Source organism: Leuresthes tenuis, unplaced genomic scaffold (genome assembly GCF_036924035.1).
Source record: "Leuresthes tenuis unplaced genomic scaffold, fLeuTen1.0.hap1 SCAF_13, whole genome shotgun sequence".
Lineage (NCBI taxonomy): Eukaryota > Metazoa > Chordata > Actinopteri > Atheriniformes > Atherinopsidae > Leuresthes > Leuresthes tenuis.
In genome coordinates this window covers 9,811,373-9,831,674 of record NW_027325367.1, presented here as the reverse complement: position 1 = coordinate 9,831,674, position 20,302 = coordinate 9,811,373, and the positions used below count along the sequence as shown (strand labels likewise).

Genomic DNA, 20,302 nt, shown 5'->3' with positions numbered 1-20,302 from the left:
ACAGGAGCAACAGGAACTTAATGAATGTCAAGTACCAAGTCTTAATCCATCTTTTTTCTGTTCTCTTATCCATTTCAGGTGTGAATGTGACTGAATGTCAGCACTGTACCACAGCCACCACCCACTGAGTCCACCAAACATTTCAACTCAACTTCTTGATGATCCTGTGTTGACAAGACAAGAGTTATTATCATGGTTTCATGGCTGAGAGGAATTCTGCTGCTTCACAACAGATGTCTTTTTGAATCCTAACAAAACCACCCACAGAGATGAGGAGAGAAGTGTATCACTACACTCAGCTGACCCACATTCGGATGCTTGTAACCTGTGGCTAATGCCAAGCACTGACATCACAATAAGGATGCATGTGCGCCTGTAAACACACATGGACTTACAAAAACAACACCTGTTTCCTGACGTTCGAGTTAGCTGTTCAACTTTATATCTAATATTTGTAGGAGGAGTACGAAGGGTCCACTAAATATATTAAGGATCAATTGTCTGCACTTTAAATCAAGTCAAACAACTTTGATTTGATCTCTAATTGTCAACTTCATCCAGTTTCCCTTCTGCTAATGTTTTATATTACATTTGAATTCTTATCTGAATTTTTTTTAATAAACATGATACAATAATTTGACACAATAAACAAATTTAAGCCAGGCAACATCACAGCAGTGCACAGCAATGACTGCTGTATGTTGACAAGCTAACATTTATCACCGATTGGGCATAAAATTGTGACCAACAGCATGGGCTCCGAGCAGAATATAAAGCTAATTACACTAATACAAATAACATGTGACATGGGGGGGTATATCATGTGACTGATTGAAGTTACATTATCTTACCTTTAGTTAATTTTTTCCTGAGGGTCAAGTATTTCAACATTTCCAGCATTTTAAAACAGCATCATACTTTGTAATATTCTCTGATGTCAGAAAGAAAATATAATTTAATTTTCAAACATATAAAAAACATTTTTAATTGACGACATGGCCACAATGCTTTGTGGTGTCGTTGGCTGGTCGCATGCATAGTAGTGTCACGTTGCTCAGAACAGCATGCACTGATGTGGTTCCATAACAAGAGGCACTGCAAAAATGAAACTAGAAGTTCCAATGCTTCTCATCCTCGGGTAAGGTGGTTTGATTTTCTTAGAACGTTAGCACCTATGTCATCCTAAATGGACTATTATTCTGACTGATATATCACTTTTGTGAGGACATCAGGGTTTGATAAGAGTTTGATAAAGTCTGAGTGGTGAGGTCCTCATCAACCACTGATCCTGCTGCCCTGTTATCTATTGTAACCGATCTTCAAATCTTTCTGTTCCACAACAACATTGTTCCTTTGATATATACATACAGTCTTGCTCTGAGAAATCAGCTCACTGCGGTTGACCCTTGATTTCATCACACTTAAAACACATCCTTTCTGGGTATTTGGTTTCCACATTTGCTCTTAGTTCTGTGTAGCTTATCTATCAGTTAGCCTTTCAGTGGATTACTAATAGTGATGTAAAGTTTTTTGACTGTCTGGTTTTCCTTTTAACTGACCTCAAATAAGTAAATACTTCTGAGACTCCATGCTGTATACAGCATTTGAATCGATCTCAGTAAAAGATCTTTTGTAAGTAAAAGAGAGAACTTAAATGAATTCTCATTGAAGCGTTATGTGAAAGGGAGAAAGGGGATTGTGCACTGCATCTTTTGGTGAATAGCTGGGCAACAGAGGAAGTGTGAGACCCTCCACATCTGACTGCATAAAAACCTCCTGACATTGTTTTGTCTTCCTCTTGATCACTAAGCCAGACTATAATAATGGCCAACAGAGGGACGCGTTATCCGGGAAGGATGCACACAAATTTGTGCACATGCTCACTCACACAAACACTCTTCCTTGAGTGTTCGATAAAGCTTATAATGTTCACTCAACCCAAAGAAAAACAACACTTTTAAGCAAATATCAGAGTAGCATTTAGTGTGTATGAGTGTGTTTATATGGTTGTCTGTGTCTCTGACAATTTATATCTGTCCGTTTCTCCAGACCAGCTAACCAGATAATTTCAGTTATCTTTACTCTTCACAGATGCTTGGCATATTTCTGGATGGCCGCTGTACAAACAGAATAGAACTTGATTCGGGCTGTCACACTCTGGCACCCAGTTGAGTTTCCCCAAACTCTTGCTGTCTCACACACACGTACACATATAGCTTATTCCCTAATACCCCAAATAAAGTCAGACAGGAAGGTCAATTATGACCCCTGACCCATGAGCTGATGCAAAATGCTTGGGTGTGTGTGTATACATGCATAAACATTCTTTTTCTGTGTGTATGTCTTGTATGACCAGAAACTGATATGGATCTCATCTTGACAGGTATTTAGTCATTATCAGCCAAGTGGACGCAGTTGCGTCTGTGCATGTGTGCGTTTCTTTTAACAGATCTATGTTCAAGTGAAACCTGTTCATCAAATCAGTGCCATTGCACAACTCATGATGATAACATAAAAAGTCAGAACAGTTTTAACAGACAAGTGGTGCCATCTCAGTCAACTAGGTGTCTCATAGAATTTCCATTCTGCTGATAAGTCCATATTCCCAGTAATAATAATAATTTGAGTCAGATGCATCTATGGGTTCTCTTCAGATTCTTGCCACCATCCAAAAAAAACCATGCATGTTAGGTTTAATGGTGATTTTAAATTGACCCTTGAGTTGAATGTGCATGGTTGTTTGTCTTTGTGTGCACTGGCGAACTGTTCAAGGTGTAGTCTGCATCTTGCCCGATGACAGCTGGGAAAGGCTCCAGCCCTGACCCCAACCAAATATTGTAATTTTGAAATATTCCAATTTCCTGTTTAAGTAAAAGCACTGGAATACTGCCCTTAACAAAAGGGGAATTTAACACCACTCAGTAACAACACCAATGACATCACCGGGTGCCACTGTGTCTGTCGACATATCAGTCACTGTCTGTGTCACAAACTCATGCACAAACACACCCTCTTTCCCTTTTAGGACCAGTCAGACGGTCCTGTCCTCCACCTGTCTCCAGTGTTACCTGCCCCAGTTATTAACAGGGTCCCAGAACCCCACTGTAAGTACACACGTCAACTGCAAAATTACAGGGCACGCACACACATATTTGTTTTGCATTTCAAAAGGGCAATATCTGTCTGCACGCAAACTATATGTTCATTTTCTCTGCTGCTCACTCCTCCTCTTCTTTCTTTGACAAATCCAAGAAACAAACATGTAGGGTTCAAAGAGAGAAGGATGATGGACATAGACTGGTGGTGTGGGTTTTTTGTAATGACAAGGGGAAATTCATTATGTCAGCCCTGGTTCTTTGGTCAGTACGGACTTAACCTAAATGATTACAAGTCACTTTTCCAACTAAAGTCAAAGTATAGTTGGATCTTAGCTTTGTTGTCCTACTTAGCGTTTCTTGCTAAACTAATTAGGGCAAGGCTTAAGTCAGTGCATATGCTTGTGTTGCAAACATATCTGTATAATAGGACTAGATATTTCAGTGTAATCAAAAAAGAGTGCTCTGACAAGTTTGACAATGAGAAAAACAAAGAGCAAACTCCTTTGACTGAAAGCTAAAGATCTATTCTCAGATTATGACATCAGCTTTTCTTTGCTTTTGCCATAAGTAATGGCAGTGAAAATATGACACAATGCATGCACAAGCAATCAAAGACACTCAACACCTGAACACTTTTTTTTAACTGTCCTTTTATCTCCAGCTCTTTCAGCAAGTTGGCTTTGGGTAACCTGAGTGCTCTCTTTCCCTTTTCAACATGATCAGCACAAACAATGACAAAGTTCTGTTCTCCTCAGGGTGACGGACTTCGTTTCATTGTTGCTCTTATTTATGGTTTTCTGCTGAATGAAATCAGGGCAGTGTGTCTGAATAGATACTGACAGAACCTTATTAGTCGTTGCATCGCTATCAAATGACTACGTGCAGACAACACTGGATTTGTTTTCACAGCTTAAATTCATAATAGCTGTTTAATATTGGATATCTGCATTTTTGCCTTAGTTCAGACGACACTGAAACTGGCACAGCCAAAGGGATTTTTTTATTTTCCTGTAATTTGTGTGACACTTGCATCTATCTTCCACGTGCGCTGTAATTTCCCCACCTAGACTTTCAATAACATCCTGTTGTCTGAAGACATCTAAAGGGACAGGTCTGACTGACCCACCACCACATCATGCACTGTTATCCTGGCCCTGGCTAATGACAGCCAGGCAGGAAGCTGTCCCCTGTGATGTCTGTATTTAAAAGCATCCTTATTATTGCTTGTGTATTGTTTTGTTGTGTTGGGATCCCGTGGACTACTATCATTAAGTTGGGTGACTGTGGCTTGACTGTAACAATCTGATAAACATAGCACACTGTGTTTGTGATGATGGCATATATAAGAAAAAATAAAAGATGGATGTAGAAATTGTGATGTCAGCCCCAGGTTTGAACTGCTATTTTGAGGACTGCAGTTTAGCGTTTAGGTTGCAATGTAGCAATCTGAGTGAGAAAGTGATTACACTATGCATAGAGGTTCAACTGCACCCATGTTCCAGTGCTTTCTGGTGCTAAGCCCCAACACATATTTTTTTACCATAAGATTCTTAAATTTGCATCTCTTCAACAATGCATATTTTAACACTTTTCTTAGGCTTAAAAGTATGCAAAGACTGCCAACACAGTCAGTCTTCGTCCCTCCCAGCCCAGCCTAACAAGAAAATGTGTAACAGGTATGTTTGTCGACATTTCCAAATTTTAATATTTTCACAATTCATGGTCAGAAATAGAGAGGTGCTAACATATGAGTAGCTTTGTGTGGGGCAGCATCCATTTGACTTGGTAGGAACACTGATCTTCATGAATAGAAGGAGGTGTAAGCCATAAACGTGTTCTTTTTTGTATTCCTAACCATATTCATCATATACGTTATATCTAATCTGGACCATTCTGAAATGAGAGCAAAGTGTGGAGAATAGGGCGGTTGTAGCTCAGGAGGTAGAGTGGCCATCCCTCAAACCGAGGCTGGTGGTTTGATCTCCAACTTCTCCAGTTGGGGTATCCTTTGGCAAGATGCTAAACCCCACAATGACCTCCAAATGTAACATAATGAAATTGTGGTTTGAGACTCATGGTCTGTGGCCTGGGATTAGTAGCCCAATCCCCGCCAATTATTTCAGAGAGTCACGATTATCCTAAACTGTTCTCCAACACAGCTTGCAGGATACAATGTAATGCAACCCCTTTATGCTGTTGGAGTTTAAGGCTTTTCCCCTGGTGGGATAGGGGTTGTTACTGGACATAACTCCAGTTCTGAGAGAACAATGTAGCTATCAAAGAAATTAGGGTTAACATGCCACTACTGGCTGTGGGAAAAAGGTTTAACCAATTTGCTTTATGTAACACATTCAAACACAATACTTTTGATGTTAAATTAAAACTTAATTTGTTGGTGCAGAAATTAAAAATAAGTGACAACAAGAAGCATCTCTGGTACAATAATCTGACCATATCAGAAGTGAATTAGAACATTATCAGTGTTTCTCCTTCAATTATGATCTTGCATATTTTGTAAACATGAACTGGCATGTAAAAGAAGTTGCTGACTGATCAACAGCTCACATGAGCTCATCTTGGTGAGTTAAATTGGTTTATCGAGTGACTTCATTTTAGAGTATGTCCGTGCATCGCCAGTGTTGGGCCTGATCAAGATCCTCTTGTCAAAGTTACTGTTTAACAGGTGTCAAATACAAACACACACACGAACACACACATCCAACAAAAGCCACCACTTCACAGGAGCCAGTCAGAGTGAGGCCATGGAGATTTTTGAACGGGGTAACCTTGTAGTAACCCTGGGCAGTTACCACACAACAGGTGGTCATCCCTCTTTGTCTGCTGCAACGGAGACAGGTGCTTCCGACTATGGGGGACAGATCACCGTTGACTCTTAACAATGGAGGAAAACAAAGAGAAAAGGAGGGGTAATTCAAGCATGGACACCTCCAGCGCAGTCCAGCTCTGTGTCAAAGATACGAGTGCTGAACCCAACCGTTCTATGAGCATAAAAAGTCAACACAAACGCACTCATTCAAACCATCAGTGTTTTTCTCTCCACACTTTGGAAACAGAGGCATGAGAGGACAATAGGCCTTTTAGTCATATTGGAGCAAATGAGCAAACAGGAAGGGATCCCCTTTGCGCATTGAAGTGTATTTCTGGGGTTGAGGGGGATGGGAAAGCAAAGACAACACTTTAAATCTTGAACATCCACCTTAAAACAAGTGTATAATTCCATCAGTAAAGGCAGCATCTCTCAGCAGAGCAACAAACATGAGATCAGCAGTGACTAAATCTGTGATACATCCTACTCAAAATATTTTCTTAGGAAAGAAGTAAGCAGAACATGCCAGACATTTGTCTTCCACCCACTCTGTCTCTTTTTTTTCACTTTCATTATGTATTCACCCTGAAGCGATGTTACCGCTTCAGATTCTTTGCATCTCTTCCTTTGAACTTCTCAAAGTATTGTACATTGCTAAAGAGTGTGAAAGCTCTGACACGCTTCAATCTTAATCAGAAAGTAACACGATGAAATTCCCTGAAAGATATCTGACGTCTGATCAGCCGTGGCATCCAAACAATGTTCTTCCTTTTAGATTGAAACACTGCAGAGTAATTAAACCTTTCTGAAGGACCTTATCTGCCTTTCTGTTGAATGCTCTACAGTAAAAATGTAGCCTCAGAGATGAATCAAACAGCATGAGGTATGAGCAACAAGGAACAGGATTATTCCCGTAACCACTGAACAGTAAAGATTACTGCCGTGCATATATTATCATGTATGTATGCTGACAAAATAGAGCTAAAGTTCAAAATCCCAAATACCAATTCTTAGGACACCAATTTCCTGATATGAAATGATTCACTGCAATGGATCCACTCACTTCCTCAAAGCTAATGAGCCTTATCCAGTGCCATCAGTCATTGTGTAAGAGTAGCTGCCACAAATGCTGCTGGTCAAATCAGCACTGATTGATTAAGTAAGAAGTAAAGGAAGGAAGGGAGGGGAGGATGATGACCAGGAAGAAAGAAGAGTGAGGAGCTGACCTCTCTCCTGCTCTGTCAGACAGATAACAGAAGTGATGGAGATCCTCAGTGGACTCAGGTGACCTTTAACTGGAGACCTTTAACACCATTCAACACTATTCATAGCCAGCCTACACTTTTTACACTGTAAAAATTCAAAAGGCTTTTCTCTTTTTGTGTGCGTGTGTGTGTAGTTTGTCAGTTTTTTGTAAATGTATTTGAACATTTCATTGTCCTGATAAGTAAAAAGTCGGAGCACCATGGAAAATGTTAAAAATAGCAGAGTGCAAATAGAAGCACGTCCTTAAAATAGCATTTTATTCATGCTTCAAAAAGTTGCATTACCGCTTTACGTCAACAGGGGGCAATGTAAATTTGAATCGATCACACAACGCACTTCTTTTCCAAGTGCTTGTTGACTGTGTGTAAGCAGGGTATCTCCTCTGACAAAAGCCTCAGCGCTTCAAGTTGATGATTTACAGAATCCTCAGAGTTGTTTCAAAACCACTGTTACAGTCCCTGAATCATCTTTTTTTGTTGCACCATTTCCGAAATCTGGTCTCCAAAATGGCTTTTCAGTATCCACTGGCTTACCGTGACGAGGCAGTTGTAAGTAAACGTGACTCGCTAACTAGCCTAGCGTACCAGTTGGCCGGGATGCGTAATCATCGTGCGTTTTCATTCATTGACGTTAGCGCCTGCTTTGTTAGCATGCTAGTTAGCTTGTTTTCACAGTCGGGTATTACAGCCTAGACTGCTTATGACTGCGTGGAGTTCTTTACAGTAAGCTTTAACTTCCTACAGCTAACGCTTTAATTCTTACAAGCGAACGTTTCCTCGTGCTTTTTGTTTAATTTGGCGTATCCACCCGAGCTTGCCACATTGTAGCTGGCTCACATTTTAACAACTGTCATGACTGTGTCGCCTGTCGCAGGTTGATAACTACCATGCCTGCAAAGTACCGGATCCATACAGCTGGCTGGAGGACCCCGACAGTGAAAAGACACAGGTAAACTTTTATCACTGGCTCATGTCAGGGGCGTTGCAAGACTTAAAGCTGTACAAGGGTACAGCCCCCCAACAGCCAATCACATATTTTTAGCGTGAAGGCCTGATACAAGTTGAAGCGTCAACTTCCTTTACTAAGCTCTTTATTCCCGTCACTTAAATCCTGTCTCTGAGCTGGTCCTCACACAGAAACAGCTGGTAAAGGTAAAAATGTAGGCTGTTAATCATGATGGAAAATCCATATACATTATTACAGTTGGTCTTAAAATTGTACAGTAGTTGTTCTCTTGTCCTAAATAGAATAATAAATGAACAGGTAAAAAATAAACTCTGCTTTTGACCTGACAGCTCATCTGGCTTCCTTTTTTACCCCTCTCCTCATCTTCATCCTCCCCCAGAATTCTGCTCTTCTCTCTCATAACTCCCCTCGAAAAGAGAATCTATTGGAACCATCAATTTATATAATTTACAGCATCATTTCAGTAGATTGATTAGTTCTGTGAAATGCTTGAAAAAAACCCTCTGCTGTGAATGTGGCTGAAATAGAAGCTGTCCCAGCATTATGAGCATCTTTCTGTCCACCTCCTCTTCCCCTCTTCTCTGCTCTGCAATGTTCTGAGTCAACATTGAACATCCATCATCTGAGTGGATCCCAACGTAGACTTTGTTTCAATGCTTTTATGTTCTATGGAAATCACCTGCATGTTGAATTGCGCTATAGAAACGAATAAGCCTTGCCTCGTCTTGCCTTTATTTTGGACTGCTACATGCGCTGACACTGCAGTGCACAGAGCACGGCTAACTGCAAAGTTAACACAGTGTTGTGTAAATCTCTTCCACCAGGCCTTTGTCAGCGCTCAGAACCAGTTGACGTTGCCGTTTTTAGAGCGCTGCGAGGTGCGAGACCTGTTCAAGGAGCGCATGACCGAGCTGTACGACTATCCAAAGTATAGCTGTCCCTTCAAGAGAGGAAGCAGGTGAGGCAAGCTGCAACAGAATCTGTGGTGACGTGTCGGCCTGTCCTTGTAATATCTGTAGTGTGCAGCGTGGGCAGCACAGCGGTGCAGTGGTTACAACTGTCACTGTGATGAGTTTGGGTTTTCTATGAGTGCTCTGATTTCAGCCTGAAGTGAAAAGACGTGCAGCTTTAGGTAGGAGGTGAGAGCGGGCGTAGTTTTCTGTCTCTCTGTGTCAGTCTTGGTATGGAGTTACCCAGAGTGCACTCTATATGTCACCCTTTGTCGGCTGGGATACACTCCAGCTGTCCACCACCTTAATGTAATAAAACGGGTCAAGAAAATGGTTTCTTGGATGTTGGCGCTAAAAGGCCTATCACTATATTAACATTATTAATTTATTGTGCAATGTATGGATATAGCCTCAGTAATGATAGCAATAATACATGAATTTAGCTGTTTACAGTGGTTGTTTACCTTTAGAATGTCTCAAACGTTTGGGGATAAAGAGCGAGTACTTCACTGTCACTATGGAATTTGGGTTTTCACTGCACAACTGTCATGGCCTCAGGCACTCACACATACACACTGAGAGCATTAGTGAAGAAGTATTTCATTTGTGGTTGATATAACTGGGGTGTGTGTCTCCCTCCCAGAAATAATTTGCTTTTGAAATAAGAGTCCTACTTTGGCCCAGATTTAGAACATTCAAAATATATTCTTGTGTAACATTTAAAAAAAAAAGAGAAGGAAAGTTCATCCCTTTTAAAGAAGTTTGATGATGCTCTCCCATAGACGATTCTGACAATACCCACAGTTAGGGCAAATTTGACCTCCTCTATCTGTCAGTGTATATGTTGGGCTTATGGTGAGAATTAATTTTAAAGCCTTCTTTGTCAGACGATGATGTCATCTGTTCTCTTTATATTCACCCTTTAGGGCCTAATGCAACGTACGAGGGCATCTGAGAACACCTGAGCTCTAAATAGGTTGAAAATAATCATTTCTGTGACTGTATATTGTACCAACAAAGTAGTTTATGTGTCCCTTCACTTAAAGTTTTGAAATATGGCAGCCAAGTCGTCATGTCTGACTTCACAGCAGCAGCCACAGTCCTGACTGGTGTTGCTGGACCCTGTGTGTACTGTCTCAGTTTAATATTCCAGGCTGGATATGAAGTAGCGCATGCCTGTGAACATCCTGTGGTAACGCTTTCTCAATGTCTCCCTTTACTTGCAGGTACTTTCACTTCTACAACACGGGCCTCCAGAACCAGAGTGTGATGTACGTGCAGGAGAGTCTCGATGCTGATCCCACGGTCTTCTTAGATCCAAACACTTTTTCTGACGATGGGACAGTTGCCCTGCGAGGTATCGACTGGAAAAAAAAAAAACTACTGATATCTTTTATTGCTCCTTTTTCTTGATGCTTGAGGCTAAATGTAATAACTGTAGCTTTCACTCTCACAGATGAATGAAAGAAGAAAAACCTCCTGTCATCCTTGTTAACGATCTCTTTCTTTTCCTCTCATTACTCCAAGGCTATGCATTCTCTGAGGATGGGGAGTACCTGGCATATGGCACCAGTGCCAGCGGGTCAGACTGGGTGGAGATCCGTTTCTTGCGGGTTGAGGGTGCCGAGCCTCTGGAGGACCGTCTGGAGCGGGTCAAGTTTAGTTGTATGTCCTGGACTCATGATGGGAAGGGCCTTTTCTACAACTCCTACCCCAAGCAAGAGGGCAAAAGTGATGGTAAGATGGGAATGCATTCAGGAAATAGAATGGATATCAGATAACTGGTGAAGTTCTCTTTAAAATAGAGATGATGGTAAGACATCGCTACTTAGAACTATATTAATTTTCCTCTTTAGTTTAGTCTGGGAGATTTTTACCATTATAGTCCTCCGCCCTTTACTGTTCAGCAGCTCTGCAGTCCACAGCCACCTGCTTCACCCTTCTCATTCGACATAATGTCGTTATAGTCAGCACTTGCTGCGGTTAATGGAACTAATGTGCTGTACCTGCCAGGCACCGAGACCTCCACCAACCTGCATCAGAAGCTGTACTTTCACGTTTTGGGGACTCCGCAGGCGGATGACGTACTGTGTGCTGAATTTCCTGAGCACCCCAAATGGATGAGTGGAGCTGAGGTATGTCCGGAGGTTTTTGTCCCACTTCCAAAACGACTTTAACAGATTGCTTGTGTTCTATGATATTCAAGGTGCGGTTTAGTGATGGCGTGTTTACTGCAGGTCTCAGACGATGGGCGCTACGTGCTGCTGTCGATCAGAGAGGGTTGTGATCCTGTCAACAGATTGTGGTATTGTGACCTCCAGACAACTACTCAGGGTATAACAGGTATGTACCTTTTTTTTTATTAAGTTATTGTTTGGAGGGCCAAGAGAGTTTTTAAGGACTTAAGCTGCATTTCCACTGCAGGAGCCTTTTAGAAAACATTTTTTAGGAGGAACGATGACTCTTAAAACCTGTTCACCCCAAGTTGTGCCACAGGAACAGCTCTTATCTTAACTATGACAATCATTTTGGCACCTTCAACATGAATGAGGAGAAAGAGCTCAGAGTGTGACAGGAAAGCAGTTAAAGCGGAGCATTTAAGTGTTCATTTCTGATCTTTTAACAGCATTTATTGTAGGGATGGAGTGATATTCGATCGGATCGTCTATCGGTGGTCGACAGTGGCCACAATCGAACGATCTGAAGACGGGGCCCATTTCACATCCCTAATTTATTGTTGCAGATACAAATAAGAAAAAATAAAATGTTCTGCTCAAAGGCACAAACAAAAGCACCCCGACCCCCACAACCTGGACAGCTTTTGAGTTAATACCTGGTTTTAAGGCCCGTTGACGTACATCGGGGCAGCGAGCACAGACGAGGTAGAGCAACACACTAATCAGCCTCATCTACCCGGAAGCTCATACCTCAGTGGAAATGCAGCAGAAACAATATTTTGCTTCACGCTAAAATAATATCAGCTCAAATAATCTCAGCTCAAATAAACGGCCATTTAAGCGCTCCATGTTTATGGAGGAAATGCAGCTTTTTTTTTTTGTTTTGATGGGAAACACATGCTCAGCTTTTGTCACAAAACATCTATTGTACTCTGATATAGTTCCTTCTTGTGCATGCTCCTTGTTTGTTCAGGACTTTTGCCTTGGGTGAAGTTGATTGACAATTTTGATGCGGAGTATGAATATGTGACCAACGAGGGCACGTTGTTCACTTTCAAGACCAACTTAGACGCCCCCCGTTACAGACTCATAAACATCGACTTTGCCTCTCCTGATCAGAGCAACTGGAAGGAGCTCATCCCTCAACATGACAAAGATGTTATTGGTGAGTTGCCAGAATGCTCGTGTCGCCTGTACTACCAACATTCTTATGCCGATAACGGAGAAGTGTATTTGAACTCTTCCTGTTCTGTTTCCTTTGCAATGTCTTCCCTGCAGTGTTTGCCACTTGTACATACTCCAGCTATCTGTTTGTGTGTTTCCTCCATGACGTGAAGAATGTGTTGAAGATGTACCGCCTGAGTTCAGGGGAGGAGTTGAGGACTTTCCCTCTTGATGTTGGCTCCATTGTGGGCTTCACAGGACGAAAGATGGACTCTGAGATCTTCTACTATTTCACCTCTTTTCTATCCCCAGGTACTCGATGGCTAAAATGCTGCGTTATTGATGAGTAGAATTAGTTTGTTGAAATGTAAACGTGATCGACCAAGACACACACAAATTAAAGGGGGTCACGACTCCCAAACAAGCAGACCTGTTGGTTAATCAGAAGCGAGTAAGTTACCAATAGCAAAGGTGCTCGTACAAACATGATATACAGTGTTTACCTCCACTGTTGTTTGAGCTGCACTGTTGGAATCTGATTAAGCTCTCCTACTTTCGTACGACTTCTACTTTCACTTTAGAGTCATAACACTTCACTCCCCTTCCCTAAATTTCTGTAAAAAGCTTAAAAAAGTTGAATGCTTTGCCCGAAACCCCAGCATTAGAGCTTGCCATTGGGGGTGTACTGCTGCACTCGTGCACAACACGGGTAAGAATGCAGATCGTCACCAAATATTTCATTGCTCCTCTCATCAAATCGAAGGATTTTTCTCGTTGGTGCAATTTTTGGCCTACTCCCAGCAGACTGTTATGTGTCACTTTGTGAGTAATGGCTGCCATCTGGCTAATCTATGCACAGAAGGATTTATTTGGCAGCAGACTGCAGGAAAAACCTCTGCATGAAACCATTGGAAACTTCATCATGTGTAGATTGCCTGAAATGGGTTGAAAACTGAATTGGCACCTTCTGGAGAAACTGAGGAAAAATATTGTTGAGAATATTTTCTGTACATAATCTCAAAGCAATTTACCCCCCCCCCCCCCCCCCCCCCCCCCCCCCCCTGTCTAGCTATCATTTACCACTGTGACCTAACCAAAGAGCCACTGCAGCCACACATCTTCAGAGAGGTCACTGTCAAAGGCTTCAACCCCTCCGACTACCAGACCACCCAGGTAAGTAACTGTTTGATAGCTGTTGTGTTATTTATATAGACAATTTAAATGACTTCTACCTCAAAATCTTTTCAAGAAAGATTAAAGGATCCCTACAAAAGTGTGGAACCCTAAAACTATGTGTTTTTGACTTGTTTGGAAGTACACTGAGAGAAATGCATATTTCTGGGCCTGAAACTGGTCTGGAGCGCTGAGGGCTGAGGCACCACAATTCACAGCTTTGGTTTACAGCCTGGCATGACACCGTTTTGCTTTCAGGTATTAGATCACATGCCAGCAACTAGATATCAACACACTAAAAAAAGCAAAAAAGATGCACAGTGGCCGATGCCACGTGAAAATGCTTTTTACCACATATAAATAAAATCCTCTTATAGAAAATCCGCTACTAATGGATTGTGCAGTTTAGTTTTGCCTATTGGATAAAAATGCCTGTTTGCTAGTGACCAACTGACTTTTTGCACTCCACATTAAACAGTGTTGTTCTGTAAAGGAATTTACTGTCAAACACCTCTAGTATAAGTTGTGCACATCCTGTGTTTAATCCTCCATTTTACAGTGTATAACAAAGGCAGAGCCACTAATTCCAACTCTGATACTCAACTTTATTTGTATAGCACCTTTCAAACAGAAGTGCTTTGCAAAGCGAAATGCAAGGCAAGGGCAAGGCATATTAAGACAAGTAGATCATAGGTATATTAATAAATGACGAATGGACTCTTTCAAAGTGGTGAGTGATGCAGGAAGGGAGCCTGAAAACTAAAGGCCTTGTCTTCCAAGCTCGTCCTGATAATTCTGGGAACAAATAGACCAGAGTGCTCAGAGCAAAGTGATCTTTAGGGGCGATGGGGAATAATAAGGTCTTTCAGATGAACTCGGCCAGTAAGGGCTTTGGATGTAATGAGAAGGATTTTCAATTCTAAACTAAACTTTACAGGGAGCCAGCGTAGAGAAGCCAAAACCGGAGAGAGGGGATCTCTGCGTGGCAGTAGCGCTCAATAATCTGGCTGCAGCACTTTGGATCAACTGAAAGATCTTCAGGGAATTACTTGGACAGCTAGCTAAAATGACATTGCAGTAGTCCAGCATGTGATAAAAGCACGGACCTGTTTTTCAGTGTCACTTTGGGACAAGATAACGACTCCCATATTGCTCTACTGTTACTGCCAACTGAGAGAGACTGAAATTGAATTTGTCTCCAGAGCTCTGAATCGGATTTATTGTTGCTTTTCTGCTGAAGTGAAAATTGCCAGAAATAACAATGTAAATGTGAAAATGTGCACGGCCCTGAGGATAAGATTTATCAGCACTCCTTTGTCATCTTTTGTCTTCTGACTGTGACACAAGGATAGATGTGGATGATGTAAGCTTTATTGTACTCGACCAATTCACAATTCCATTTTATGTCCCTGTGGTTTCCATGACAAACTGGTCTTTTTCTATTTTTTCAGGTCTTCTATCCCTCCAAGGACGGCACACAGATACCTATGTTTATTGTTCACAAGAAAGGAATTAAATTGGATGGCTCCCACCCAGGTTTTCTGTATGGCTACGGGGGCTTCAACATCTCCATCACCCCAAGCTACAGCGTATCCCGACTCATCTTTGTCAGACATCTTGGAGGAGTTCTCGCAGTTGCCAACATTAGAGGAGGAGGAGAGTACGGGGAGACCTGGCACAAAGGTAGGAGGCTTCATACTATTATAATCCAACATATGCAAAAACAAAAAAGACCTCCATCACAAGGCATGTCCACTTTGTCCTCCAGTCATTTCTCTTTAGAGGAAGTGAATTGTGAAACAAGGAAAGTGAGATGAAGTCACATTTTATTTATATATATATCTTCCACTGTAGCCATTTTCTCCGTTTTCTTCCCAATGAGTAAAAAGTGAGAGAAGCTCATGCACTCTCACGCCCATCTAGAGGGAAGGATTTCAGATGTTCAGACAACTCAGAAGGGCTTACTTTTGGTGCTAACAGTACATAGTCTGCCCAAGGTCCGCTTGCTTTGACCTGCTTGGTTTATGTTCAGTGAATTCGATTACACACAGTTGGAGAAGCATTTTCCAGCACCACTGCTAGAAGTCGGATGCCCCAAAGATACTCGGGTTTATAAGATTCACTCGGCTAATAAATGACAACAACACTCCAAAACCCTGTTTGGATTTTGTCATTGTGGAGAATTGTCTGTGGACTGAAGAGAAAGACGATCTGTTTCAAGAGTTTGAGGCATATCAATATGTAGAAGATATGATATATATATATATATATATATATATATATAACTGTTTTAGACACAAACTATTATTCGAAGCAAGATATTTTTGTAGATCATTTAAACAAATCTTTGGGAACATCTTTAAATTGATACGAACAAAAAAAAAAGAAAATCTTTTATTAGAAAGAAAATTATAATCGATTATAAGAAAATGTGAAATTCTTTGTTTTCTTTCCCCTTTCAGCTGGGATGCTGGCAAACAAGCAGAACTGCTTTACAGACTTCCAGTGTGCGGCCGAGTATCTCATCAAGGAGGGATACACATCTCCTTCCAAACTGACCATAAATGGAGGCTCTAATGGTGGCCTGCTTGTAGGTATGTATGCTTCTGAAGAATACCAAACCATTTTAATCTATGCTGCTCATATCTGACTCTGTTTTGGGTTTTTTTCCTCCCTCAGCGGCTTGTGTGAACCAGCGACCTGAGCTGTTTGGCTGTGCCGTAGCTCAGGTGGGCGTCATGGACATGCTGAAGTTCCACAAGTTCACCATCGGTCACGCCTGGACCACAGACTTCGGCTGTTCAGAAAACAAAGAGCAGTTCGAGTGGCTTATGAAGTAAGTCCTCTTTGACCAGGGTGTTGATTTGTCATGTGAAATATGAAGTATATGGCGTAAGACAACGTAAGACAATTGTTAGTCCTCTGTGAATCACAGCTGACAGATAAAGATGCACGAACAACACCACAGAGTTCATTTTCACTGATCTATTCAGCAGAAATTTAAAAAAAAGTTGTATTTATCTTTTATGGAGAAATGACATCCTTGGCCTCTTTGTATTTCCTCCATCAACGGTTGGACGGTGTTTGAGGGTTTTCTTACATGTACTGCACGTTTCAAACCTCCCTAAACAGTGTTTAGTTTGCTTTTGAGTTGCACGGTACACCAGTACGAGAAAGGTCCTGCGATACTTTGCTGTCAAAAACTGTAATAACCTCGCGTGTTTTAATAGTTCGGATAGCTTCACAACGGAGCTGCATTTTGAATGGCTTCTGTGGGGTTTGTTACAGAAGGGAAGTGCGTATGTGCAGCTCTCTCCTTCCACCCCCCCGGAGGTATAGCAGGCATGTTTGTCCTCTCCGCTCCTTTCACAGTGATGGCACATGGTGGAAACTATAAGAGCTGCTGCTGATGTCCACAGTCTGGAAAGGCTGAGCGCACAAAGCAAAAAAAGTTGAATAGGTTTGATTTTTGTATTTACGTTGAGGAAAATACAACATTTGTGCGTTACCGATAGGTATTTAATTTAATTACAAGTTTAACAATCCTCTTGTGTAACATCTTTCTGTGTAAACATCTCATATTACAATGTGGACATCCTCGGCTTATAATCCGGTGCGGCTTATACAAAAAAAGTACAAAAATGGATTTTCTTTTTAAAATTAGAGGGTGCAGCTTATATTCAGGTGCGCTCTATAGTCCGGGATTTACGGTAATAGCTAAACATTCTGGCTTCATAAACTCAATGTGTGTTACTGAACAGTAAGAAAGCAGTTGAATGAAATGGGATTTACATACAGAACGTAAAACCATCTCTAACATCTAAACCGAAGAAAACAGGGTTACAGTAGGCTGAAGAGAAGCAGCCATGAACTGTGGTTGGTTGGATGAAATGGATATATGGGGATGAATCAGCAATCTGCGTTGGACTAAAAGATGATCGTGTAACTTTTTTTTGGTGCAATGAAACGTATACAGTTGCCTGCCTGAAGAAAACAGATGCATTTGCATGGTCATTGAAGACATTAGGGTTCATGTTAGGTCATGCCAGTCATTGCCTTTCCAGTAAATGTACCGGTGTACATAGACCGTTTGGGTTCTTCTCTCATTTCATCCAATGTGGGGAGGTTTGGTGACGCTGAGGTCATTTTTCAGAATGATAAATGCATCTTGCCACAGAACAAAGAGCGCTCAAACTTTTCTGATCTGTCTATTGCTACACAAAAATTGATTGGAATCCTGGCGGATGAAGCAGGATCTTGTTTTTCATTAGTGAAGTCTATGCCACGATTTCATTTTTTTCCTTTTATCTTAAAAAGTATCCCCAAAAATTGGCAGTATACATAGCCAGAATGTTCAGTCATTGGATGAGTAGTTTTGTGTCACATCTGTGATGCAAACAACTTACTGCACATCATCCAAAAGGGGCGATTCAGTCATTTTACAGAGGCCGAATATTTAATCGACCGTCAAATAAGACGGTCGATTAAACCATCATTAAGAGCAGCTGTGGCAAGTTTTCCTCTTCTAAATATTCCATCTTCTTCGGTTAATAAGATTCCCACAATGAGAAGGATATGATCTGAGTCCAAATTGGTCTGCTTTTTGTGCGATGAAGAGGTTTATGAGCTGTTTAAAAGGCTGTAGTTTGAATTAACTTTTGGTTTTGTCTGTGTGTTTAGGTCTGAGCTGTCTGCACTTCCTAAAGTTTGATTATGTATCATTTACAGTCACCAGCAACATCTTTGATGCAATGGAGTTTCAATACTTTTTTTTGGCAACTGTATTAATATGAAACTTGTTGTCCTAGGTTTTTGCTGTGGTATTGTCACAGTTTTGCAAACATTTAGCAGATATCTTCAAAACTCGTCCGTACCAAGGTTTATTGTTACTGTGGCCAAACTACTCTTGTATTTATCACATTATTTCAAAAGCCATAGTCCTTGCCTCCATATTTAACCAATTGTAGCTTTACTCCGATGTGAGGGGGGGACATATTGAAAACTGAATATTCTTTTAACTGAATAGTTATGAACTGCTGGTTAGATTTGAAGACACAATCAGTTTATTTCAGTTTAAAAGAGATTATTCCTAATTTCCGACTTCTTCCCTCTCCCAGATACTCCCCACTGCATAACATCCGTGTCCCAGAAGGCAGTGGGGTCCAGTACCCCGCAGTACTTTTGCTGACTGGGGACCACGATGACCGGGTGGTGCCTCTCCACTCCCTCAAATATATCGCCACCCTGCAGTACATTGTAGGGCGCAGCCCCGAGCAGACAAATCCCCTCTTCATCCTTGTGGACACTAAATCGGGCCACGGTGCCGGCAAGCCAACCAGCAAAGTCATCCAAGAGGTGGCCGACACCTATGCCTTCATCGCCCGCTGTCTCAACATATCCTGGGTCAAATAAGCTGCACTTCTAGTTAACGTGTGTGTTTTCTTTGTTACTGCTATTTTTTTTCCTTTGTTTGTTTTCATTTCTTCATTTTAGTCACATCAACTTGAAAAGACTGGTCATCCCAACACATGACATGTCTTTTATAACACTTAAACTTGGTAAAAGATGTTTCAACTCATGCTGACTCTGCCACCATTTTTGGTTTGTTTACTGCCCCCCATCTCCCCCAACCTCACCCTGCTGCCTCCCTCTACCACACCCTTCTTTGAGTGTAACCCTGTCAGTACCTGCAAACAACTGTCAAATATGCAGCTCACACAGCTTGTGTATCGCAGGCCATGTTTGTGGTGTTTGTGAAGGTAGGGGCTACCTTTATGATTACAGTATTCAGCCAATCAGCCGTTACAGTCATGAGGTCTAAATAGCAAGACGTTTATTTGAGGATTGGATTTGATGCATATTATTTATTTGTACGCAGAATGGAGTGTTGGATGTCGAATGACCTCAGCTAGTACAATTCTGACAGCATTGTGTAACTCGGTGTTTGTCAATTCCGGTCCTCGTGACCCACTGCCCTGCATGTTCTCGATGTTTTCCTCCTCCACCACACCTGATTCCAATGAATGTCTCCTTATCAGAACACTGCAGAGCTTGATGACGAGTTGATCATTTGAATCGGGTGTGGAGGAGGGAAACATCGTAAACATGCAGGGCAGTGGGTCATGAGGACCGGAATTGAGAAACACTGGTGTAACTGATGGTCTTGGACAGTGTTGCTGTTGATATGTGGAAACTTGCAACAAAAAACATGTTGTGTTGTATGCATGTGAATTTGTGTGTGTGTGTGTGTGTGTGTGTGTGTGTGCGTGTGCATTTCAGTTCCAAAATTTCTTTCAGACTGATGAGTTCTACCTCTTGACTTGTGCTGGTTGTTTACCTTTATAAAGGGAACAAAACACAAAGCCACAACTACAATAAACAACTTTTTAAATGGGGATTTATCACCTTTTTTTCTTCAGAAGACGTTTAACAAGCTTCTTTTCTACTGTAATGGCCAAGTGAAGGGAACGTGACCAGTTTTGGGTGTAGATTCTGTCAAATACGAGCCTCACAAGTTATGCTGGACCTAAAATTGGCAAATTGGAATCCAAAACCATTTTTTTATTTTTAAAGTTATTGTATGGGAACTGGCATTCATCTCCAGGCAGTCTTGAACTACAAACTGATTTAGTTATATTTTATGAAATTTGTTTTTCATCCCTTTTACTTGTATTTGATTTC

At 41.4% G+C, this 20,302-nt stretch overlaps 1 protein-coding gene across 1 annotated transcript; it reads left to right on the top strand.

Moving 5' to 3' along the window:
- The first annotated feature begins 7,546 nt into the window (after positions 1-7,546).
- Positions 7,547-20,018, top strand: prep (prolyl endopeptidase). Its single transcript, XM_072362243.1, has 14 exons — positions 7,547-7,739; positions 8,065-8,139; positions 8,982-9,115; positions 10,334-10,464; positions 10,635-10,844; positions 11,121-11,242; positions 11,345-11,450; positions 12,258-12,449; positions 12,563-12,760; positions 13,518-13,621; positions 15,073-15,304; positions 16,084-16,215; positions 16,301-16,457; positions 18,739-20,018. The coding sequence occupies exons 1-14, from the start codon at positions 7,602-7,604 to the stop codon at positions 19,031-19,033; spliced, it is 2,226 nt and encodes a 741-aa protein (XP_072218344.1). The 5' UTR covers positions 7,547-7,601; the 3' UTR covers positions 19,034-20,018.
- Positions 20,019-20,302: the final 284 nt, after the last annotated feature.